The 26,296-nt window shown below is 37.1% G+C and overlaps 1 protein-coding gene across 10 annotated transcripts in view; it reads left to right on the top strand.

Moving 5' to 3' along the window:
- Positions 1 to 26,296, top strand: part of USH2A (usherin) — a 373,658-nt gene that overhangs the window by 280,189 nt on the left and 67,173 nt on the right. For all 10 annotated transcript variants that reach the window (XR_013181496.1, XM_077175908.1, XM_077175909.1 and 7 more), the window contains 9 exons: positions 2,523 to 2,744; positions 7,846 to 8,069; positions 10,364 to 10,574; positions 11,419 to 11,616; positions 12,203 to 12,357; positions 14,145 to 14,343; positions 20,280 to 20,387; positions 20,936 to 21,119; positions 21,900 to 22,057. Coding sequence is in view for 9 of the 10 variants with exons in the window: in XM_077175908.1 (XP_077032023.1) it covers positions 2,523 to 2,744; positions 7,846 to 8,069; positions 10,364 to 10,574; positions 11,419 to 11,616; positions 12,203 to 12,357; positions 14,145 to 14,343; positions 20,280 to 20,387; positions 20,936 to 21,119; positions 21,900 to 22,057 (1,659 nt within the window). In the remaining variant the exon portion in view is untranslated. The remainder of the gene's footprint in view (positions 1 to 2,522; positions 2,745 to 7,845; positions 8,070 to 10,363; positions 10,575 to 11,418; positions 11,617 to 12,202; positions 12,358 to 14,144; positions 14,344 to 20,279; positions 20,388 to 20,935; positions 21,120 to 21,899; positions 22,058 to 26,296) is intronic.

The raw sequence follows: 26,296 nt of genomic DNA, 5'->3' as shown, positions 1-26,296 counted from the left end.
GGATGACATCACTTCTACTTGTTTCTACATTGTCTACTCTTTGTTTCCACTGTTACAGATCAAAGCATGCCTCCCACGTGCATTAACTTTGATGGTAATTTATCCTTTTCTTATTCTCAGAGTGATTTGGGAAGTTTGCCAAAAACTGTGTTTCTGCATTACTGTCCAGAGTTTGGTTTTCCAGTTTGCTGGGAGGTCATTGTTGATAGGAAAAGGAGGAAAAGGGGGAGGAGAGATCCCTTTCATGGGGCCAGTGTTTAGAGCATATAACTCTTTGTAGGCAATTGTCAGGTCAGGAGCTAAAATGCTTCCATTACTGACGAGCTAGCACACATTCCGTAGGCTCAGAAATGCTTGACATTTTGCCAACACGTTCGGCACATCCCAAGTTCTGATCTTTTGAAAAGTAATTAATATATCACAATATTAGAATGCCTTCCATGATGTCATCAGAAAAGTTCTGTCACATGGAAGAACCAGAGAAGTGTATTTTGCTGACCTCATTAATCTCAGTGTACTGAAATGGAGAGATTATACTGTGACCTCTGTCCCCATCCAGTGGTCTATGTTAACTAGCTTAATGTTGTTTACATCAAGAAAGAAAAGCACAGTGGAACAAAATGTCTTATATCTGAAAGTAGTTCTTGTTCAGTCAGCAGTCCACAAGCATGAAACAGTGAATGTTTGAACATGATTTTAAACAAATTTTCTAAGTATACTTGCTGCATTATTTTTCTATACTCTAAAGGGCAGCAACATGAACACTGTTGGTCACTTTTTTCTTTTTTATTTTTATAAATATGCTAATAACCTCAAGCTAAATGTTAATGTGGGTCATTCTTTGATAAGGATAACAATTAACTGGTAAGACTGCATAGTAGTTTTCAGAGGGAGAACGTTTTCAAACCTAGCTTGGAATGGAACCCATTTTGAGAGGTTAATGAGAAGGTTACTGATCCTTTGTGTCTTATGTCTAATAGTTCTTTAAAAAAATAGTTTTATTTCCAATAGATGTAAGCAACAGTCTGTGTTTTAATACTTTCTCTGTGTAGCAGCTAAATTAGCTTCCGAGGAATGCAGGAAAATATGATGAAGTACCTAGATGGATTGTATCTATTATACTCTAAAAATTTGTTCTCATCTTTTTTTTAGTTATTATTGACTTTATTTGATAAAGTTATTTTTACAGGATATAAGCATACATATTTCCCAGATGTTGTTTGGCCAGCTCAATAGCTTGGGATGTGCTGAAGCATACCGGGCTGGAGGCATGAAGATTACAAATTAGGAAGGCAGAATCTCAGTTTCTGAAACACTAGTGCACAAAGAAGTGCAAACATCCATCCCAGAACTAAGATGGGAGGCAGAACAAATAATGTTACTACCACCCAGGCACCTCTTTGGCAAGGAACGTGGGGAGAAAGGAAAACACTGTTCTCCCTCATCTTTTACAATCTCAGCACATGGTTATTTCTGACAAAAGCTGCATTGAGTTTGGAACTCTCTGTCTTTTAATTCCCAACCTTTCATAAGAAAAAAACTTGAGATATTGCTTTAAATGAGAAGAATGAGTTTTAAAAATCAAAACACATTTCTTTGATTAACATTCAGGAATCAAAATACTTCATTCAACTCTACTATCCATCTTCAATAGCAAAACAAAACCATTCTTCCTTCCTAATGACATTTGAGCCACAGAAAACACTGCAACACAGAAAAATAATATAAAAATATTAGAACACTGGATCACCTCAATTGGATTCACTAGCAGACACTAATGAATGAAAAATATTACCATTTATCAACATTTTTGTATCCTTTATAACACTATGTGCTTTGTTCTTAGCCCACAGCTTATTCCAGTCCACCCCACCCCACCATTACAGTGTCAGTCTCGTTGACTGTCTTATCCTACAGTCTTTTCCTGCAAAAGCTGATGATTTTGCTTAAGTTGCAGCCAAGCCCACCAATTGTGATGGTGGTATTTAATTTTTAAAGTGAGTTTAATCCTTAAATTCTCTGTGAGATGAAGTCCTGAGCGACACTCAAACATGAAAAATGCTTTAAGCATTGTGAATTGATTCATCAAGACAAGTTTGGAATGATTTTGAAGGAGACAAGGAATTTTTTTTTCAAAGAATAAGTAGCCTGATGGTTCTGTTAAACACAGCAAGAGTGTACTCTCTTTACTGTGTAACTGCAATTGCAAAAAGTTTTTATTTGCATAATTGTCATATGCACAGACATTGTTCTTCTCAGCTTTGTCTCTGTCATGCTTATCTTTTGATATCTTACAGAGTCTTGACCTGAATTAATAAATACACATTTCTTTAATCATTATTACAAATTAATATAATACTTTTATAGCATCCTAAACCACCAAGTGATTCTGTGCTTTCACCTGGAGAGTTCTGTACATGAAGCTGTGTGAATCCAGATTTGTTGCTATCTAATGAAAGGCTCTCAGGAATTTCAAGGGCTGTAAATGGATAAAATCTTTAATTGTATCCTTATATTGACAGGAGAAGTATGCTGCCCTAATGAAGAGGAAAACAGAGTTTCAGTTGGAATTGGTGATTCCTGCTGCCACGGAATGCCTTACTCCACATCGGGCAATCAAATCTGCTGTGGTGGATCCCTGCATGACAGTTTCAATCAGCAGTGCTGTGGTGGAAGGGTCATAAGCATGGACTCAGTCTGTTGTGGTGATGAAAAGGAAGGGACTGCATACAGACCTCTTACAGGTAAGTGATAAGTCCTCAAGAAAAAGCTCTTCATCTTTTTGAATCTCTTGTGACACCAGCCATTCAGAAGTGACACACTCAGGTTTGAAGTGTGTGTGCCAATTTGTTAAAATGTTGTTGCACTTTAGTCACCTATTTTGCTATACTCCAAAATGCTGAGCTTGCAGTAACCTTCTTTGCCTTTGTGCAAAAGCTGCAGGGGCTGAAGAAACCAGACAGTTCAAAAGGAGTGAATGATCTTTCCTTGTGCAAGTGAGGAAACAGGACTGGTGCCCTCAGTGAGGTTAGACTGACCACCTTGTGCCACCATGTATCCCAGTGCAGGGATTTTCCATTTGCTCTGGAAATGTGGGATTAGTCACCTGGAAACTGAAGATTGCAATGGTGTCTGCTTGGTGGTCTATGTCACTCTCTTGTGTTCATCCCTCACATGGGGCTAAACCTGCTGTAGTTTAAAGTTAACAAAAAATTAATCCCCAGCACTGCTCACTAGTTCATCTGGTGTATCCCATTAATTTCTTGGAAATTATAGGAAATTACTCTATCATTTAGAGGTACAATCCAAACCCTACTTCCTTATAAAACACTTTGCGACTATCTGAGGACAGACATTGGAGGTATTATTAGAAAACCTATTCAGATATTTTCATGTGTCCTTTCTTTCCACAGTTATTAGACAAATTATATCCCATCAGCCTTAGGCTTTCTCAGCCTGACAAAAAGACTTCAGAAACTATTGTGGTGTGAAAAGGGAGTCTGATTTCAAAATAGAGAAATAATGAAGGTTTAGTACCCAGCTTTGCTTGGTGTACAAAGCTAAGTGATGGTGTGTGCCAGTTTGAGCCTCTTAGTTGTACAACCAGGAATCTTAACATATAACTAAGAATCCAGATCTGAAGGCTGAACTCCTCCTTTCTCCAAAAAATAAGCTCTGTCTTCAGCTAGTTTTTTGTATTCCCTGGATCCTTCAGTGGCTCTGGTAGTAGGAACACCCTCGTTGGGTGCTGACTGTCCAGATGAGGTAATCAGATGAGTATTGCCATGGTTTCTGTGGTTTCCATGCTATCCTTCCCCTCCACTGACAACTCCTGGTGTGAGCTGTGAGCAGCACTGCTTGCATGATTTTAGCTCCCTCTCATTATGATCCCTAATTGTGCCTGATCTACCGCATGCATGCTCTCAATACCAGCTCTGAGCAAGGCCCTCTTGCATAGCCCTGCATTGTGCGGCTGCCACAAGACGGGGCTGGCTCATAAAACATCTCTTTATGTACTTTATTACTTAAACTCTTTTATTTGCCTGCAGGAGCCCTTTAACAAAATCACATTGAATTGACTTTCTCACACCAAATCAAATCTCTCTGGTCCCAGTTCAGTTGTCTTTGTCAATATGTATTTTATAAATGGAGTGAATTAACAGATGCTGTTGGAACAGAACTGCTGGGGTAGCGTTTATGTTTTTACTGCTCTCTCTGGGCAGATGAGTTGTGTAGGAGTGTAATACAGGTATCTTGGGATGAAAGTTATGTTCTTCATTTCAGTATATATGTATTCTTAACAGGTTTTTTTTCCCTTAAATAGATATATTTAAAAAACCTTTATATCTCTCTTTTAAAAATGTGTTTAGCCTATAACGCTCAATCATTTACACTATTTTTCCCAAGAATGGGTTGGGATGACAGTTTTTTGGCCATTGAAAAAGAAAACAGTGGCTTTTTTCATTGCTTACGGGTTTTCTGTGAGGACTTTATGCTGTGAGCCAGCACACAGCTGAACACAAATACAGGTTTGAAAGATGAATTAGCACCACAGTTGAAAAGAGATCGTATTCTTTTGCATTAAGCATAGAATAGATTGTGGTTTCTTATCATATCATATAGATCATGCTCAATTGGTTTTTGCTTAATTTCTTGGAGTAATTCAGCCTTGCTAAATACATCACGAAAATGCACAAGCCGGGCATAAAAATCTACCTGCTTCCTATCCTAATTATTGTAATTATTCTAATGGAAAAAATGCTCTTACACAAAAACATAATTTACTTATCATTGGCAAATGGATAAGTAGAATTTTGCAAGAATATGGTAATTGGAAGGCTGATCTCATTGTCTGGAAGGAGAAGAGGTAACAGGGGTGGTTTTATGCAAAAGCTGAATTGCTTCTGAAGCACTGTTTTGCACTTGGCAATGAATGCCATAGCTAAAAATCTAGTGACAATTTAAAGCTTCTGTTTGAGAGCTTTAAGTCCTTCCAAAAAAAGCATAAGAGAAAAACTTGTTCACTAGAAGTGCAAGCCCTGTACACAATCTCATTTTGTTGCATGTCCAGTTCAAAATCAGTGTCTTTTTGCTGAATCTAGATCCAGGTTTAAGCTGAATGTTGGTTTAAGAGCTTGAATCATAGAATTTTTTCACTTGCCATTACATACCTTTTTCAGAGAGTCTACCTTGCAAAAAGAGATTTTTCATCCATCCCACATTACTTTTTTTCTCTTTATTTATTAATTTCTCTTTTCTTAGGTTTCCTTTTCAGCCCCTCGTTGGCCTTATTTAGTGGGGTGACCATAGAGACATCTACTGGCAAAGGCTGGCATTGGTGAACAGGCACATCCTGAGCCCCACTGCTGCAGTGTGATTATCCAAAGTTCTCTATTTCTGGCTATAAAGGATAATGTCAGCTAAAACCACTCTTGGATTTTCTCTCTCACTGTCTTTTCTTTTTTTTTTTTTTCCTTTTAATGCCACTGTACTGACATCCCAGACTCATGAAAGATGATGCTTTGTACTGTTGTGGTTCCTGATCTGTAATAGTGGCAATACCCGCATGTAAGCCAAGGATTTTTGGAGTAGTTTGCAATGTACACTGGCTCTGTATTTTGTTGATCCTCTATTCTGGCTCCAAAGGCTAAGCCTTTTAATACTCATTTTTTCCCTTTTGAAAGCATTGGTTTTGCAGATTTACTAAATTAGTAATTCATCACTCAGCTAGGTTTATAAATTTTTTTCAGTTTCTGGGGATGAACATGAAATAGTTGTTGACAGAAATCAGTTTTAGCAGGAAGTGTCTTTTCCAGCCCATGGATTTTCTTTTTGCTATAATGCATTACGTGCCTATGAAACAAATATATAAAATATGACACACACATTCCAACTGAGTTACAAACAAATAGTTTACATTTTGATGTTTTACGGGATTCAGCAAGGGTTTATAGGAATTTCTGGATCCTTAGGCAATTGAATAAAGCAATTTTTAGAAGGCAAATCAATCCATCAATATTACATGGTCCTATTTTGTTTTTCTTGGAGCATATTTAAAATTGTACATTTGAGGTGTCAAGGTTCAGGAGTCAAGTGCTACATGTGATAAATTAAGGAAAGGTCAGAGGCTATGCAATGCAGTTTCAGAAGATTGTCTACCTCTGCCTTTGCAGCTCATTCATGCTGAAGTGATGCACTCTGGGAATTACTACCAAACTCTGCTCTGCAACATCTGCTCTCCCTAAGTGAGTTAGTGCACGTCAGACATCTTTATGTCAGAATATTGCAGTGATGGATGCAGTCTTCAGAAAATGCTGCATAAAAATCTGGTGTGCCGTTCTGGCCATTAAGTGAAATTACTATTTAAATTAATGGCGCTGTCACAGTTTATCTGTGCAAAGAATGAACGCTGATTAGGGTATTAAGTAATTAGCAATTTATCACACTGGAACAAGGTTGATAATAATTAAAGAAGTAATGGTTTACCAAAGAAACTAGAAAGGGAGTCACTTCTTGTTATGTGAGTGAAATCTTGGCTGAAAAATTTAATTCAGTTAAACAAAGATGAGGTTCACAGTGAAAGAATACAGCTTTGTTTGTTTCAATAGAAAAACAGTTCATTATCAAAATTTTAGTTTGCCTGTCAGAAGTCCCTTGGGGCTGTCTGAGTTGCTTATTAGTATTGAATTGAGTCATTTTCTGCATTAATTCTCTCTTTAAAATTGGTAGAATCCTAGGACAATTTGGAAAAAGGGTGTGAATAAGAGGAAATATTTTACATCTTGAAGAGCTGGTGATCACAGTTTGATTGCTGTGAATAGAACCAGCCCTGAAAAAAGATAAAGTATGCAAGTAACATCACCATTTTTAGCCATTCCAGTGATTGGAATGAAATGTTCTGAATGCTTTAGCAGGATCACACCTTTAAAGATTAATTTTCATTATGTATGACTTCTAAGAGAGATTTGCTGCAATAAATAGCAGTGAAAAAAGTGGCCACTCTTGCACGTGTTTTAAATGCCAACATACGACAGAAATGATATCAAACACAAACTACGTTGTAGAAGTAAGAGTATATCACAGCCCTGGTTTTTGTGTGATATCTTTCTAGTTCAATTAGTAATAACATTTATTTCATTGCAGTTATAAAGGAGTTTGTAGTATTTGGTTCTGAGTTAAAACTTACTCCTTTCTTTAGCTGGTGTTGGGTTCAACACTGGTATTTCATGTGAATATGTGGAAAATTGCAGTGGTTATGGTGAGCTTTCCTTTTAAAAATGAAATTATTAAAACCAGAAAAAAGATAGTAGAATTAATTTTGGCAGCTTATCAATTCCACTGTAGAAATGCAAATTATATATAGGAATCAACTTCTTGAGTGATAATTCTCTGTATAAGATGAGTGAAGCTTCACTGTGGGTATTTTCCAAGTGACCCATTCCATTCTAGGTACCTAACATGAACCCCTACTTTAAAATATAAAATATTTACATTCTACAGGAAATTTTCATCAACAATCCATCTCCAGCCTGCTGTTGCCAGTACACTGGTGTGATATTCCATAGCAAAGTTCTTTACAAAGTTCAGGAGTGGTGAGCATTGATTGTAGAGCACCCTGTTTATTTCTCTAATTCTTGATTGTTTTCAGCAGGTCTGGAAGTCAGGATGCTTACTTCAGTCACCTCATGTTTGAATTTAATCTCACTTTAGCTAAATCTGCATAATTCCAGCTGCTGGTGGGTTTATGCCAAGATATATTGCATTGTGAGCTTTCTCCTTTCTTATCTATTTATTTACTTAAATTTCATATTCAGCTTTTTCTTTTTGTTTGTTTGTTCATTTCAGGGATGTTCTGTTGTGGGCAAGAGTACGTGAATAAGTCAGATACCATATGCTGCTCAGGTTCCAGTGGTGAGTCCCTAGCACATGTTAGAAAGAATGACCAAGTGCCAGTAAAATGCTGTGAGACTGAACTTATTCCAAAGAGCGAAGAATGCTGTAATGGAGTTGGATATAATCCTTTGAAATATGTTTGCTCTGACAAGATTTCAGCTGGAATGATGATGAAGGTAATTGATAGAAAATCTCTTGGTAGCTCTGATTTGATGATGGAAAGAGAAATACACTGTTCATAACTATTTTTCTAAAATAGGAATATAAAAACTCTTGTGTGCATTATTCATTTTCACATTACATCCATATTAATACCGAATGAGTTTGCCATGATTGATGTTATTGCAATGAATTCTAAAGGAATTAATAATGATTAGCTGCCTCTGTGAAGTGTTGCCCAGCACTTCAGATTAGTACAGTGGCTAAAAGCTGGCATACTAACAAGACTGACATGTATAGCCAGTTTCCATTCTGTGACCACTGTTTCTGATGATGTTCATTAAGTGGAAATTAAAATTGGATGGCCAGTTCTGAAGTATAAAAATGCTATAACATTTCAATTTGGGCAGGCAGTAGGCCATGATTCCCCAAGCCCCTAAAAAAATCCACAAAAAACTCCAAAAATAAAAATAAAGCAATTGACATTTTCTTGATGGACTTAATCCCGATCCTACAGAAAACCAGTGGCCATTTTGGCATAAATTTCAACAGTACTAGGATAGGTCCTTTCCTGCCTAATGAATTAAATAGCTTATTCTCATTCTATTTTAATGTCAGAGTAAACTAAACACCATAAAGGCTAATTTGGTCTTTTCCAAGAGTGTCCTATGACTGGAGGCATCAGCATGAGACAATTTTGCCTGCAACTCCAAGTTGAATTCAACAGAAATCTTCAAGAATTAGCATCTTGGTGTTATGCATATACTGTAAAAATGTTCTCAATTGTTATTTTTTATATATATATGTGTATATTCTTTTTATAAAATTGTATTTATATTTATTATGAGAGGGAGAGAGAAAGTGAGAGAGAAGAAAAGAACATTGGATATTGTGAATTCTACAACAGGGAAATCAGAAAGATGTTGTGGAATTTAACAAACATATAAGAAAAGTAAAACAGACCCCATCCTGCCATATGCAGGTGTTCCTATGTCCTTGTTGTTCATCTGCTAAGTTAATACAGAAATATTTCTTACATCTTTGCCTTTTCATGTCAAGGTTTTCATGTAATTTCATTTTCAGACTGAATCATTTTCTCCTAGAGAAAATCCAGGCATTGTGATGAGTCAGCTGCAGTTCCTCAATGCATTGTATTAGTAGCTCACACAAGGAAAAAAATGGCTGAGAACAGGTTAATGAATTCTGGTAGATAACACACCAGATCCCTGCCTTAGGTATAAAGTATAAACAAAGGAAGTGCTTTGTATTTCACTTACCCACAGTAGAAAAGAGATAGCAGTGCTGGCTCTCTGAGATGTATAGATTTACTAACAGCAAAAGGGCTGATAGCCTGACACATTCTGCAGCTACTTTACATGGGAATGCAGTCCATCTATATCCTGCATCCTATACGGATATCTATCACAACATAATTATTTGTGGAAGGGCCAAATTTGGGAAGGTAAATTAGCTGAAGTTTCTAATCAGCTGAGAAGCTAATTTCAATAGGTGAATTATGGAAGCATTAGGTATAATCTGCTTGGATTTCCTTCTCAAGTTTATGACCTAATGGGCAAAAATATTTGTGGCAAATTTGGCAGTACATTTCTTTCTGCAGCAACCTATATTTCATGAGAATTATTGCTCTCTAGCTTATGGTTTGGCAAAAATATTATTTCATGAATTTTAATGGAAAGTTGTGGATGCTCAGTGTATATTTCTGTGAATTGTACTTTATGGGTTAAATCTTATATCTTTATGTTTGCAGAGGTCCTCTTCTTGCAGCAAAGCTTGTGTTTAGTAGTGATGTGACAGAGGACATGATTTATATAGCCCATGGATAGAGTTTTCAGCCTCAAAAGCTGCCAAGGACTTGCACAGAGCCCTCTTGTGTACTTGGCAAGCTGTATGAGGGGCTGGGAATTTGCTACTGATTTGCCACAGGATATTGGCTTTTGCAGGAACAGAATGTTCAAATTCTTGGGTAAAATCCTGTTGTCATTGATTCTAGACTCTTCTATTTTCAACAAATCCTGCCATTTGTGCTTCCAGTAATTAAAATTTGTGATGCTTTCATCCAAGGACCCTAAAAAAAACTGTTTCTTTTAGAAAGGATTATAGAAACATCAATGATCAAAGACAGTAGCTGGGCCAAAGGCTGAAAGGGTCTCACATATACTGGAAATATCAATGTAATCAAGGTGGTGACATGGTTTTTGTGTTGTATAAAGATAGAGAAATACTAATGGAAGCATTTATAGAGAAAGGAAAATGTGGGAAATATATTTAAATTTTCCTGTGTATTCCTTAGGTAAAAGAAGAATGCAAGGCTAATGTCCTTTGCCCTTTATCTATGGAGGAAACAGCACACTGTGGAAAGTGTGACTTTGATCCTAAGGAGAGTATCTGTGCATGGATAAAAGGTTCACAGAGTGCTACAGAAACAGAGGTAGAGGCAGGTGTGTGTCCAGCAGAAGAGGAGACTGTCTACACAGGAGGTCCAACACAGTATTCATTTACAGGTAAGGAAAAGTGGCAGACCAGACTGGTGATTTGTTAGTATAGATAATTTGCTCTGGAGAAAAAGATGGCCTGAATGCTATCAGATAGCCCAATTAAACACAAGGCAGTGTGAAGAACAACATGGATCTTCTCAAGTGAATCCAGAGAAGGCCATGAAGATGCTCAGAGGTTGGAGCAGCTCTGCTGTGCAGACAGGCTGAGACAGCTGGGATTGTTCAGCCTGGAGAAGAGAAGTGAAGGTTTCAGGGGGACCTTAGAGCACCTTCCTGTACCTCAGGAAGGGTCTGCAAGACAGTCAGGGAGGGACTTTTTACAAGGGCAGGTAGTGATAGGACAAGGGGAATGGCTTTGAGCTAAAAAGGTCAGGTTTAGATGATATATTAGGAAGAGATTCTTTACTGTGAGGGTGGTGAGGCACTGAAACTGGTTGCCCAGAGATGTTGTGGTTGCCCCATCTCTGGAATTGCTCAAGGCCAGGCTGGATGGGTTTTGAACCTGATCTAGTGGAAGATGTCTCTGCCCATGGCAGAGGGGTTGGAATTAGATGGTCTTTAATATAGCTTCCAACCCAGGCCATTCTATGATTCTATGAAGTCTAGTGAAGCAGAATTCTTTTAAGAAGTAATCTGTGAATTGGGGCGGAGACTTCAGGGATATGCCATGAGTGAGATTCAATGAGTACCTAATGTGTAAACTTGCTTTCAAAAAAGTTGATAAAACAATGGCCCTGTCTAAAGAATACCATCTATTTCTATCTGTAACCCCCCCCCCCCCAAAAAAAAAAAAAGTTATTTTGTATTTTGATAAGACTCAGATGATCCAAATGTAATTTTCTTTTCCTAGATGTGAACCTTGAACCTTTTGTCACATATGAGTACAGGGTGGCTGCTTGGAATAGCTATGGAAGAGGTCTCAGTGAAGTTAGCAGAGCTGTCACTAAGCAAGATGTGCCACAGGGTGTAAGTCCTCCAAAATGGGCCAAAGTAGATAATCGAGAAGACATGATACTGCTCAGCTGGGAGGAACCACTTCAACCAAATGGTATTGATACGTTTTTATAAGTGTTTTTTCTATCATTCCAATGACAGTGTTCCTAAATCAGAAAACATATCTTAATTGACCCCTGTCACTGAAGTACACATATTCCTAAACTCTGCAGGAAGGTTTTTTTGTAGGTTGCTATAATTTTCATTGCAAGTAAGAGGAGAATCTTCACAGAAAACAACTTATTATGTCTTTACAAAGTGCCAAAAAGCCTCTTTTGAGTACAGTTGTAATAATAAGTGTGCAAATATGATCAGAAAATGACAATCATCCTAAAAATATTCGGGGATTTGTGGGTAGTGGTAGTGGTGCTTACATTTATTTCAGGAAATCTTGCTTATTGTTTTCAAACTGTGAGGAAACTTGGTAGTGCTCTCACTAAAAACTGGGATCTACTCAGATACTGAGGCAGATGCCGAGGAAAGTAGCTGGTAATTTACATTCAGCATTTAATCAGAATTATTATCTGCTACTCTGGCCATGTGGATATTTCATTGAATGTTTTCTGTATGCAGAGTAGGTTATTATCCCATGACACAGGATCCCTCAGCTAACAAAAGGGAAAACTTTCTTTCTGCAATAGGTCTTATTATTCACTACATCATCCTCCGAAACGGAATTGAGCATTTTAGAGGAACAGAAATGAGCTTCACAGACACCAGTGGTGTCCAGCCATACCAAGAGTATTCCTACCAGCTGCGAGCCTGCACTGTGGCTGGTTGCACAGACAGCAGCAAGGTTAGTGAAGTGGGCTTCATGGAAACTGATGCCAGGATTTTATCAGCCACTGTGGCAACACTGAAATGCTTTTGGAAAGGTGTAATTTGAAGGCACACTGATTATTGAGTAAGTGAAAAAAACATCAATAATCTGATTTGGATTCAGCTACTGACAGGTGAATATTTGGAACCCCAGGTTGATAAAGCAAACAGAAGAAGAAAGCAGTGTCTCAGTCTTGGCAAAGCTGAAATTGCACTGTAGGAACTGATGTTTGTTAAAGAGAAAGCTGTACATGGCAGAATAGAGTAACGAATATTAAAATGCGCCTTCTCTAAACCAGGAAATTAAATTTTTGCTTCTCACTAGGAGGTCTATAGCCTCTTCTTCCTTGGTATTTCTTAGATATTTGCTTTAGTTATAGTCTAGCAATTTTTTCAACAAACTTCTTACTCTTCCACTCCAGTGGAAAAGCCTCCTTTCACTATATTACTCTTCGCTGGCTTTCTATATCTGCACCTGCTTCAGGCTTTACTGTCCCTGTGTGCAACCTGCCTCAGCTTCAGTTTTAAGCAAACAGGATCTCTTACCTCCCTTTCTGATTTTCATTTCTTTGTGTATCACTTTGAATCATCAACGTTACTATTTAGCCAGCTCTGGTTTTTATTCTGCAAAGTACCTCCTTTATTTATTATTTGCAAAAACGATTTCTTAAGTGACCTCTATTTCACAATATTATTCTTGCCTCTTTGAAAATGAATTTCTAGGACTACAAGGGTAAGGTCTGTGGGGCAGAGGTGGGGAGTAATGACTATGTGTTGTATTATTATATATGAGATTGATTTTTTTTATTTGCAGGTGTTTAAATGTTTTTCTTATTCATGCAAATCTCAGTCAGAAGTCTAAAATAAAAACACTGATGTAGAGGGATGAAGAGAGGTGGATAGTCCTCTGCCTGCACACAGAGCTGTGGTCTGGAAACTGTAGGCACAGTTGCTGCAACCACTGACCTGATAATAAATCCTACTTATTTCACTTGCCTGTAATTAAGGAGTTTACTGTTGCAAACACTGAAGTCTCCAAGTGGGGACTGATTCCACCAAATGCACTAAGACAATATATTATAGAGGGCACATTTTATATTTACAGCATAATATAAATACTTTATGGTGGTAATAACAGAAAAAGAAAAGTGATTCTCAAAGAGAAAATGGTCTGACTCACTTATTAAACCAATGCAATTTGGAAATGCCTCTTCTGTAGCTGATGGTGGAGATGTGTCAATAGAAAATTACCTTTTTCCTTTTTTTTTTTTTTGTAGAAAGAACTTAACAAGTGCAAACTTATCCTAGCTTTCAAAATCTTTAGATTCCTTATGGAAGTATGGAGTTGCAGATAACTACAATAGAGTTCAGATTGCATGGGATATATGGAGGCTTAGCCCCATGTTTACTGGTGCTTAAAATATATGAAATCAGGCAGTTAAAATGCAGAGGCACTGACAAACCATATGGAAGAGAGTTATCAAGAGTTTTCAAGCAATACAGTTTTTGTTGTTTCACCCTGTGCCATACACTGCAGCTAAAATGTGGTGAACCTGTTGTGATAAATTGGAGACACAGACTTATGTAATGTATTCAAGGTCAGATTTCATTGTGAAAAAGGAGGAAAAAAGTAACTACTTCTCCAGCCCCTTGGTAATGATATGCCAGCCCAAACAACATTTTAAAACAAAAGTGACATTCTCATTGATCATGGTATCTAGTGTACTATTACATTAAATTGCTGTTTAATTCATATGTCTTCAGGTAGTTGCAGTCACTGTCCAAGGAGTCCCCGAGAGTGTTCAGCCACCAGAAGTCAGTGCTCTGAACTCCACAGCGTTGCATTTAACCTGGGATGCACCCAAGAAACCAAATGGGATCATCAGAGAGTACCAGATCAGTCAACTGGGGAGAGGACTTATATACATTGATGCTGCAGGCAGAATGCAGCACACAGTGTCAGGTAAGGAGGCAAAGCTCTTTGGCAGGCTAATGTCCTGTCCTTAAGATATAAGACAGTATTAATATATTAAAACTGCCACTTGTCAGTAACTTTGAAATCCCCAGCACTGTCACAGTTTGAAATGCTTTATCATGACTTTACATATCTTAAATTTATTTTTTTCCAATCTCTTTCATTTCTAGCTGCTGTTTGTTAAAATATTAATAGATTTAATTTCAAAATTTTAAAATAAATCTGTCCAGCTTGACTGAAGATGCATGCTTTGTAGTGTGCTCAACGACTTAGATATTCTGTGTAGGCTAGCCATCCCTTCATAGAGATTCAACTCTCTCCTTTAACATCACTGATGTGCAGCAATGCTGTTGTGAATGTGTAGCAGTGTAGGATCGAGAAGGATCGAGTACTTTATGTCTGAGGTAATAAAAAGGAAAGGAAGACAGAACAGGAAAGATCCCAAATTCTGTTTATAATATTGTATATTGCTTATAGCCTTTTTCTAAATACTTGATGAAAGAAGCTTTATTTCAGGGATTCTGGGGGAAAGTTTGGCTCAGACCTCAAATGTATTGTTTTTTGCATATTCAATTTTTACTTATTTTTGAATGTTACACTGAGCCAAAATCCCTCTTAGAAATGCTTCTGTTGAACACAGAGCAGGAACGTAAGCATCATGGGATTTTTTTTTTTTTCATTCTTTGACCTGAGGTTGCTCATTAAATTTTTATGTCACAAATGCATTAATTTTTCCCTAGGTTTTTTGCCCCACAAGTAGGAAATTTCAAGATTCCAGTGTTGTACACACCATATGACAGCCAGCCAAAGAGCAGAATTTGACATAGGGCACATAAATCCTCTAAAGCATAGATGGCACTCTCAAATACCCCTCAAAACATGAGTCCTGAGTCAGGGTGGATCCCTTAGTGCTTTAAAAGAGTTTGTCTCTGCTGTAGTCACTCACAGAAGAGCAAGATTGCTCTTCCTCTTTGACAATATCATGCTCAAGTGTGAAATTCATCAATGGTGTATTACTCCTATCTCCATATTCAGTGCTTCTGGACATGAGATATGAGCCAGAGTTGGTGGTACATGTTTTAGACTTGCTGTGGTAAGTTTACACTGTGAAGAAGGAACATTCCAACAAGGAGTGATTTATCGAGCCCATTGAAAAATATTTCTCATGCTCCTCCAAGGCAGTTATATCTCCATTTTAATGCCAACAATACTTAGCAGTTGGAAGTGAAAGGAAATGAAATTAATTCCTGAGAAACAAGGACCTTTTTTTTTTGTGTGCCTGTTCTGTTAAGCCACTGTCCAGTGCGGCCATGTTAAGCCAGGAATGAAATAAGTGATCATTCCTCCCAACAGTCATAATCAAATCTTTTGCTGTTTTCTGCAGGAGCTTCCTTGGGTAATAATGTGGAATTCATGAGAGTGATTTAGCAGTGTGGGTAATTATTGCTCTCTAAATTAAAAGAATACGATAAAAGAATCAAATTCACTTCATACATAATCTCAAATGTTTGAACTGTTTGTCTTATTCCCTGTGGATGGATGTTTCGATTTTCCCATTATCGTTGTTTTTTCTTTTTCTTTTTTTTTTTCCTCTCCAAAACTGTCTGCTTTTCCCTGAGCAACAGTTGAACATTAATGAAGCTGTAGCATTAGTATTTGTGGAGACTTTGAATCTCGGGTCTCGCAAATGGCAGACGTGAAGGCGAGCACCTTGCCACGGCACCATTGTCTTGCTGCTTATTTTTAATTACATCAAAGCTTTGGAAACATGATCCCACAAATGCTTTGTGGGAATAGTGGTGAATGTGCTCATCATGTGAAATCCATAAATTGCTTATAATCCTCTCAAGATGTTAAAAAAAGCATTAAGTAATTGAAGACAGGAAGTCCTCAGTTAATTATTTAGAGGTGTTATCAATGCTTTAAGCAAACTGAAGCATTTTCTGCTATCTCACTGAGTTGAATGCCACTGGGACCTAGGGGCAGCAGCCATCATCTTCTCATATTCTCTAATGCAAACAGCACATGGCAGCTTGTCAATAAAAGACCTTTTTATATCATTTATTACTGAACACTTCCAGTACCCTGTACAGAACAATTTGGATGACAGTTATGGCATTGTTTCACTTTGTGTTACTACTACTTTACAAATGGGCCTGCTAATGCTTTGCAGTGGGGCCAGGCAGAGGGTAAGACTGAGGAAAATAATTAGGGGAATTGTAAAAGAAAGCCAAGAGTGCCCTCTTCAGCAGCAGCAGGTGGGCTTATAGAAAAGGTTCTTTTCAACTCCCCCCTTTTAATACACCAAAGTTAATATCCCAAGTAAGAGGCTTTATCAACAATTTGTAGGATTAATCATTTTTACGTCAAAACCAAGGAAGATAATGAATATTTATTTTAGTACAAGAAACAATAGTATGAATACTTTATGACTGAATAGTTTGAAATTCTTTCATCTGAACATATTCTCCATTTCAGGGCAATGAAATCTGAAGAGTTACCAAGTGTTGTCACTGGTCAGGTCTCTCTCCATATGCAGCACTGAATCATTAATAATATTTATCTGAAGGAAACTCTTGGGGGTGAAGGGGTTGTGGGAGGCTGTGGTCAGCAATCTGACATCCTCCTGAGTAAAATTCCCACTGCAGGGCCCAGGAGCGTTATCCTGGGAGCTAATTACTGACCTTGCTGGAGCCATACCCACAAATGGAGACAAACAGTATCAGAAGGAATTGATTTAGCTAATAGAACAATGCGTTCTTAAAAAAAGCCCCACTGTTCCACAGCCTTTTGGCAAAAGACAAATGCTGCAACAATATAATAGACTGCTTAAATTGACCAAAACAAAAAAATTAAAAATTTCCCACAATAATAAACAAAAAAAGGAGGGGAGAAAGATCCTCTAGGGAACAATCAAGTAGAGACATTAGAAAAGCAAAATGGTGCTTATATTTCAATATTATTTTACTAGTTGTTTTTATTATCAATCACATACATAGATTTGCACAGAGCTTTCCAAAGCATAAGACAAGGCATCTAATGCAAAGCTTTAATAATCTAGATAAAAATCTGCTGTGACTGCTCCATATATGGCTAGAATTAAAGGTATCAGAATTTCACCAATAATTAGTGAAAGCATGTGCTCTTTTTTTAATGCTCATTTTTCTCTTTTAAGTGTAGTTGTAAATGAGTATTGCTTTATTATGCATGTTTCCTTTAAAAGTGAACATGACTCCCTTTAGGGGAATTCAAGTAATTTGTTGCCACAGTAATCTTTTCTATCCTGAAATGTTAAATACTTGGCTTTCCTCCATGCCTCTGCCTCTCTCCAGTCTGCAACTGTCATTTTCTCCCTCCTTACTTTTATACACAGTGTTCAGATGATTTTTCTTCTCTTCCAGTTCATGAATAGGTTACAGCAAGAGCTGTCCCTCTGAGTCATCTCTTTATTTTCTCTCCTTCACATCTTGTTCAATTTGTTAAGCAGCCTGCATGTCTTCCATTCAGTATTTTACCTTCCTATGTAATTGCTGCTTCTTTTTTCACTCTATTTGTTTGTAATGTATTTTAATTAAAATATCTTGGTGCTGGATGTAAGGAAGGATTTGTTTATAAACAAAGGTCTTGCAGAGACTTTTTTGTTGCCACTGAGTTGCATTGTTCTCTAAATAATTCCATTTAAATGCAGGAGCTACATCAAAAGCACACTGTTAAGACCACAAAGCCACATCCTTAAAAATTGACCTGTATAATACCTATGAATTGACCTGTATAATCCTAATTCAGCCTCTTCCACACAAACAATCTACATTACACAGCAGTACAGTCATTTGTTCATAGGGTTACTGCCTTGTTCAGTCCACAATCGGTGCCTCTTCCAGGGAGGAATAAAATGAAGCTCCTGTATGGAGAACTGCTGCCTCAGCTTTAGCTGTGTTTAGTGGATTAATTCCTTCTGGGAGTCTCAGTGTGGATGGGCCTAATTCTGCTTCTGCCCAGAGCTACATTCCCTTTCAAGGAGACAGGAACATGGAGCACAGGGAGGGAGGCAGCTGGGACAGCCCAGAGGGACAAACGTGGATCGCTGCGGGGCTGGGGGCATGGACTGCCAAAGGCAACCTGACATCCAGGGCTTTCCTATTTGTCCAGGCTGTGGTACTGAGGAGGGCACATCTCAGTCTTCCACAGTTTGTCACAACCACCTCTTCTTCATTTTCAGTACCTTGCCTGAATTTCCTGAGCTCTCAGAGCTGCAGCTGAAGGCACCAGTTGTGCTTGGATATATAAAGTTTTGCATAACACCAGAGAGTCTGACAGCCAGGTCCCAGGAATCCCAAATGGCTTCCTGGCAGCTCCAAGGAGATTTTTGGTTCTCTCAGTCTCTTTGAGTCGATATCCTGATTCTGAGAGAGAAATTCTTCTCTTTTATATTTTTGAGTTTATGTGATTTTTTAATGGAGTTGGTTGGGGGGATTTTTTGTTTTGGTCCTGTTTTAAGACATTTGGAATGCTCAGCAAGTTGGTGTTAACAAAGCATCTGTATGCTCTAGGGGTGGACGCTGCAAGAAAAAGTCTCAAATTACAATTAATCAGGCTGTAGACCACATATTGGAGGCAGTTTTAGAAAGGACTATGCCACAAAGCCTGTGAACAAAAGAGGATCAGTTTGTATTGTACAATGTCCTGGTAATGGGATTTCCTAGTTTTTGAGTGTTTAGTTTTGCAATTTTAATATTTTCAGAGAGATTTTGTGTATAATTTACTTCTTGTTATACTTTTTGTATCCTTTACGTTCAGGAACAGGAACCTTTATTTAATATATTGTGAGGTGTTAACAAGGGGATCCTTGAAAACGTGAGAAAAGGGTTTTCAGTGTTTGTGCCTGGTGATATCTTAAAGATCAATTTTGAGAAATTTCCAAAATAATAGTTTAGCAAAGGTGCTGTGTTGTGGGCTGGAGGGTGCTGTGTGAAGAAGGCTGATCAGCAGTTCAAGCTGAGCTCTAAGGTGATCTCACAGTGGTCTACATCTTTAACAATTTAACTACAAGACGCCTTTAATAGGTGCACAGAATTGGCTATTCTAAAAGCTCAGTATCTTAGCCAAATTGTGAGTGCAAATTTATGGGGATCCCTAAAGTCAAATTCTTAAGCCACAGGCAACTTGATGTGAAATCTGAAGTCATCAACACACAGCACAAATATGTTTGAAAATTTTCAAGAAAAAGGCAAAGCAATATATTCTCATCTCATTCAAGGATGTACAGCATAGAAGGTTTGAGCTGAAAAAAAAGTTTTAATAAAAGTAACTGAAATTAATATTTTGTAATGAGGGCTTGGTTGTCAGTTCAGCTTCTAACTGCTTTGAAGCATTTATTGTAAAGTCTTGTATCAAATAGGGGAAAAATAGAGGGAAAATTAAAAAAAAAAATTTGGGAAGGTCGCAGTCCTTTGACTTATTTGCAATGTAGTAAAAGGTTTCATGTACAAATGAGTATTTTATTATCTTATTATTGCAAATGTATTAGTTTTACATTTTCAAAACATTAAGGGCTATTCAGGTTTTCAAGACCAAGACTCTAAGCAATTGCACTTTCAGGTGTTTTTCTGCATGGCCAGTGTCATCTAAGTTTTTTGATTTAAAGCTGATTCAGGTATATGAGAGATATCCATAGATCCATTGCAGCATAGACAGACATTCAGTCTGAATTGTTTTGTTTGGTCTTTTAAATCAGTAGAGGATATATGTCTAAATTAGTGAGAATTCACCATTTCAGTATTGTTCAGGTGTAATATAAGAATAGCTCATACTCTATGTTTGCCTAAAAAGCTGTAAGTTAAGTTCAATAACTTTCTATGCAGAGATATAATTCTTGGAATGATTGATGTCAACATCTCAGCCTAAACTCTGTTTGCTCTTTTTAGGTCTGCAGCCATACGCTAATTACAGCTTTGTGCTTATTGCATGCACATCTGCTGGGTGTGCTTCCAGCCAACCACTTTCAGGTCAAACTTTACAAGCTGCTCCTCATGGTAAGGGAGAAAGTCATTCTTACAGAACTGCAAAGAGATGGTCATACGGGCTTGTATTTTCTGGCGGATTAACAAGGTGCACAACTCCACTGTCATCCATCAAGCTATCATGTGGATATTTACACAAGAGAATCTGTCTCTTGGAGTTTTTGTATTTTACCACATTCTCTTTACTGCTTGGCACTGCATTTCTGCTTTCTTTTTGTGAAAATTTCCCCCAATTCATCTCTAAGTTCATTAGCTTCATTAACAAAGTTAGAATTGGAAGATGATTTTTTTTTAAAGCACAAATGAATATGCAGAGACTACTGGGCATATAAAGGCAGCAGCCTTTGGCCTCTTTCTCCATTAATCTTTACCTTGTCTACTTGGTTGCATTTGTTATAGGATAAATGCAGAAAGTGTGTTAAATTCTGTCATTCTCCCTGGCAGTGCTTTATGCTTTCATTACCTTGCTGAAAACAGCAGCACAAGTATGGGAAAAGAAAAAACAAACACCTTTGAGTTTCTGTCATAAAATTAAAATAGTGTCACTTTGATTTTAATAGGGGTATGGCCAAAACCTCATCATATCATAGTCAGCTCAACAGAAGTGGAAATGTACTGGAGTGAACCAGAGGAACCCAATGGACTCATTACTCATTATCGATTATTCCGTGATGGAGAACAGATTTTCCTGGGTGGCAGTACAGACCTGAATTTCACAGATGTTAACCTGCAGCCTAACAGTAGGTAAGGCATGTTAACGAGCTGTGGTAACAGGTGAAAGACCTTGAAAAACATAGGTACTTGTGTTAGTGAAATGTACAAAATATTACTTATTGTGAACAAAAGAAAATTCTCTTGAAATATTACTTCATTACTCAAAATTGGTGGAACACTTTTACTAGACTGTCAAATGTTAGAAAGACATTAATCAAAGGACTTTTAATTTTTGTTTTGTTTTTGAGAATTGGTCATTCTGATTCAAAGAAGCAAAGCTTTTTTCTTTTTTTCTATTGGATGGTTTGTTGGTAGCTCAATGATAGGCATTTTTTCCATCATGGAATATACTCTGAAAAATGCCAGGTTTTATATGACAAACAGCACTGCACATGGTATATGATGTTCCAGTGCATACTGAACATACAGGTTCAAAAGTGACTGCTGATATTTTTATAGAAGTAATTCTGAAATTAGTTTTGACACTTTTTGACTCAATACTTTCCTTGCTTATGTAAGCTAATTTGAATTTTAGTATTAGTATTTAGTATTAGTATTTGAGTTTTGGTATCTTGATTCTATGGTAATTATTATTCTAAGTATTATTATTTTGGTATCTTTGATTTTATGGTTATTATTCTAAGTTACTTTTCTCACATTAGGAAAACTTGAATGTGAAAATCTTCACTAATGCAGTATTTGTAATACTCATTGTATTCACTTTAAATTGGTGAAAATGGAAATGTTCTGTTGCTGATATGCCTAAAGCTTCTAACTGCAGTGTCCACTGATCTTTTTGTGTTTGTGCAGATATGTTTACCAGCTGGAAGCCAGCACTTGGGGCGGCAGCAACACTAGTGATAAATATGTTATACAAACACCAGCAGGAACACCAGAGAAAATTCATGTCCCATATAATGTCACAGTAATTGATGCATATTCTATATTTCTAGCTTGGGACGTGCCAGGTAAAAATGTATTTCTATGTAGTACTTTGTAGCAAAATGAAAGGATTGAAAAATTAGTATATCCGGGTAGGCAGCTGAATCATTCTGATACTTTTATTCTTCATATTTAGTTTTAGCAATTTAAATACCCAGTATCTAAAGCTGTTGTCTCCTAGAGACATTTTATTTTAATAATATTGATCTAGATACTTGACATCTAAACTGAGGTTTCCTCACAAACCTCAGTATTGTGAGGTTTAGCTGAGCAAAACCCTGTATGTTTTGGAGTTATGAACTACTAGTGAGTGCAAATATTAATGAAAAAACAAAAAAAAAATTGAGTTTTCTCTTCTGTTCATACTAATCTGAGTTATCATCATGGAAACCTGACAACCTTTTAGGTTATGTGACAGAGATCCTGTGCTAGCTTTGACCTGAGTAAATTTTATTTGCCCAAGCACCTTAGTGTATTGTGGATATGTTCCCTTGCAGTATGGTGGATCAGCAAAGGCCCAGAAGTGTTTTTCCTCTAGTTACTCTTCTCCTGAACATGATCAGGTGGCCTCCATCTGCTATAAAGCTGGGCTAACAAGGAATAATTGAATGATAGAATCTTTTTGTAAGAGAAACTATGCGATGCTTCGTCAATATAGATCACAGCTTAAGTAATTGGAGCACTTTACTGATGTTATAAAAATTATGTGCTGTATTTATTGTGGGAAAATGAAAGTCTTATAATGAACAATCTTTTTTCCACTGTACTTCATTTCTAAAAAGGTGTTTTCTAGTTTTTAGATACTGGGTTTTTTTCAGTTAAAATTTCGTGAGTTTTTTTAGAAACTTCAGATGTTTGCATATTGCAATAATAGCCCTATGTGTTTTTTCAGTGAATTCATGGGAGTTTTTAATATCTCTTGTTCCTAATTATTTAAGATGTTCTATCCTTGCTTAGCAAGGGACAGTTGGCATTAAAAGTAAAGTCACCTAGAAAAAGCATTTTGCCTCCAAGACTGGGATTGCAAGTATTGTGGCAGTGCTTAGCAGTGCTCACCCTACCCATTTAAGCAATGATTAATAAATCTATAATACCCTGAGCTGTCAATCTTTTAGTTTTCAGGAGCACAAAATCCATTATAGAAATGCTATAATATATGAAAAAGATTAAAATCTTAAATTAAACTTTTCCCCCTACTGCCTGAAAGGATTTAGAACCCTGCAGAAGGCAGGTGAATTCAAATGGCATATAATCTACAGTTGGTTTTATTGAAAAGTGACTCATGCTGTATTATAGTTTTGATAATAAATATAATTTAAGGTACAAAATATTCAGCAACATTATAAATAGATTTAAAACATAAGAATGCATTGGAATACATAGGCTGTGAAGAGTGGGGTGTTTCCCAGAAAAGCTTGTCCTTGTTCTAGACCTTTTCCAGCTGCTTAAATTCCTGTTTCTCACCGCAGGTTACAAGCCAGCAAGGAGAACCAGGCTCTGGGTAGTACATTTCATTATGTTGCAATTAAGATTATACATACAAAGGTCTGTCCATTCCTGAAACCGCAGAATCAGAGGGTTGAGGAGGAGGCTGGACATCGTGGATCTGCAGAAGTTGCAGGGTTCATGTATTCACACATCTGTAGAAATCATTCTCTTTATATGGGAAAGGAACATGCCCTTCTTTCCAGATATTGGGACACACCTTGAACACTTATCTCACTTCTGTGGATATTTGATAACTTCTTTGCCTTCTAGTTGTGGGGCTAATTATTTAGGTTTTTAAATATGAAGAAGGGATTTTCATACTGTGCTTCTGTTGGGTTTTGGTCTGGCTTCAGCTAGAACAGGGTTCATTTTCCTCCTAGTTAAGAAAAAGACAAATTTTGGAAAGCAAATCTTGCTGTTCCTTTTATTATAGCACTTCAGGGAAACTAGCTGATCTAAGAATGGGGAGTACTAACAGCAGAGAAATGTTACTGAAAGTTACTGAAAGCTACAATGCTATTAATGCTGCTAAAACCTGTGGGCAGAAGCATAGTTCTATGCAGAAGCTAGGAAATTAATTATTGACCCTTCATAATCCTGCTTTGTGCTTAGTCTGAGGTCCTTTGTGCTTCTAGAGTTATTTTTTCTTAAGAGTAAGACTGCAGAGGACGCAGGTGGAGATTTATTCTGAAAGTTCTGATCTTCTGGAATAGCATAGATCCCATTAACATGTCTGTCATACAGGTGTTTGGGGTCACAATCATCCCCAGCTTGGTAGGATTAGCATAAAGTGTCTACTACTTCTTATCCTTATTTATGCCCATGTACATAGAGTAACTGTTTTTCTTTTTCTGATCTGTTGCCTTTCTGTGCATAAATCCTTGTCTCACAGTAGGCTGTATTGAGTCAATATAGGTTTTCCTTATAAACTTAGAATGCATCTTTATTTATAAGGATTGTCAGGCTTGGCAGTCACTCTTGGACAAAACTGTTCTTTTCACTGCTGTAGACTCGATGTCAAAAAAGTGCTTTTAATTAACAAAGTTTTGATGAGAAGGTACTTGTTCATAGTGTCTTCCTGTCTGCGGATATCAGGGCTGCTTTGGCATTCTGTCTTATCTGCTGTAATAAATTTGGATCAAATAATCACCCTCAGGATTAATTATGGACACATTGTATTACAAAAACCTTCCTTTTGGATGGTTTAATTATAACATTTCAGCATCTGTAATATATTGAAGTCTCGTGACTTTATAGATGTGTAGCATTTCAAAACTCCTGACTTAGCTAAAGAGCAAGGTGGCCCAGTAGTGGTTACAGTGATGGATTCAGAAAAAAATACTTGACACACCTCACTCACTGTGGAAAATAGGGCTTTATTTTCTGAGATAGGTATTCCATTATCTTCCTCAGAGGTATGGTACATTTCACTGATATGCTAAGGAAGGATATGTTACAATTATTATGGAATAACTATTAGTGCCATGGATAGAGCAGAAGAGCCAAATGGAAAAAACTCCACCACATTATTTCCCCAAGGTATATCCATAAATGTTATTGATAGGTAGGCAGATAGCCATCCTGCATTCCAGCTCATTGACAGCCCCACTGCTCCTCACTAGGGACCTGATTCTTCTGGGTGTCTCCAGTTGTGGCTGGTGGTGACTTGAAAGCTGAACGTGCTCAAAATAGGATCCTGTCCTCTGCTCCTAGGATACTGGTTCATATGTTAAAGATCATCTGGATTAAAATATTTTCTTCTTCTTCATGTTATAACACCTTATCCACCTCTGGGTTTGCTTTCAGTTAGAATGACAGTTGTTTGAAATCTGGATTTTTACTTTATTCTTCATGGGATCAAACGTGGCATTTGAATACCATTGTATTTGTCACAGCTTCCCCAACCAACTTGGTTTCTTGTGGACTAGCAAATGGAACTTTTGATAAGCCATTGTCACATGCTCTCATTTTTGGTTTTTTTGAGTAAATTATTGTTCGCTCCACCTCTCTGTAGGACAGGTTTTCAAGTCCAATATCCAAAGATTTGCATCTTGCAAACAGTCAGCATCCCCAGCTGTTACTGTTTTCAGAGTCTTGGTGGGAATACTTGATGCAACCAGACTGAGACATCTGGATATTCGAAGCAAAATGTAAATAGCTAATCTCAGGAAGCCAAATAGATTGTTTTGTTTTGTGAATTTAAATATTAAAATATAACTTTAAAAGAGATAATGTTCCTGTTTCAGTATTTGTTTCCCATAAGTGAAAAAGTTCTAGCTATTTTGCTTTAATTGTGATCTGATTTCACATCATAGTAAAGTAATTTTCAGCAATTAACTTCAAACAGATTCTGGCTGACCAGTCTGTAAGTCTGTGCCTTTTTACCCCAAGTTTTAAGCATCCTGTGCTGCAAATTCTATTTTTGACCTAGCCTAGTTTTGAAGTACACAGAGCCGTCAAACCTAATTTGCAGAGTTTTGCACAGAATTGTCCATTAAATGTTATCCAAATATGCCCAGAAAAAGCCAGGGTTTCATTTGATTGATTTGTCCCATTGCAAAATATGCACCTGCTGTGAAATGAAGTCACAGAGAAAAAAAAGTGGAATAATTTAACTTTTTTATTTGTAAAGATAATCAGGGTTTTTCTGATTACATCTTAACTTCATAAATGTTAAATAACCTATCAGCATCTAGTTGTTGTAAATTATGAAAAAGAGTATTGCTGGGAATATTAACCAACTAAATCCTTGTTCTTTAGTGAACATGAAAATGTGT

The sequence above is a fragment of the Agelaius phoeniceus genome, chromosome 3, assembly GCF_051311805.1.
Source record: "Agelaius phoeniceus isolate bAgePho1 chromosome 3, bAgePho1.hap1, whole genome shotgun sequence".
NCBI lineage: Eukaryota > Metazoa > Chordata > Aves > Passeriformes > Icteridae > Agelaius > Agelaius phoeniceus.
This window is presented reverse-complemented; position numbering and strand designations above follow the sequence as displayed.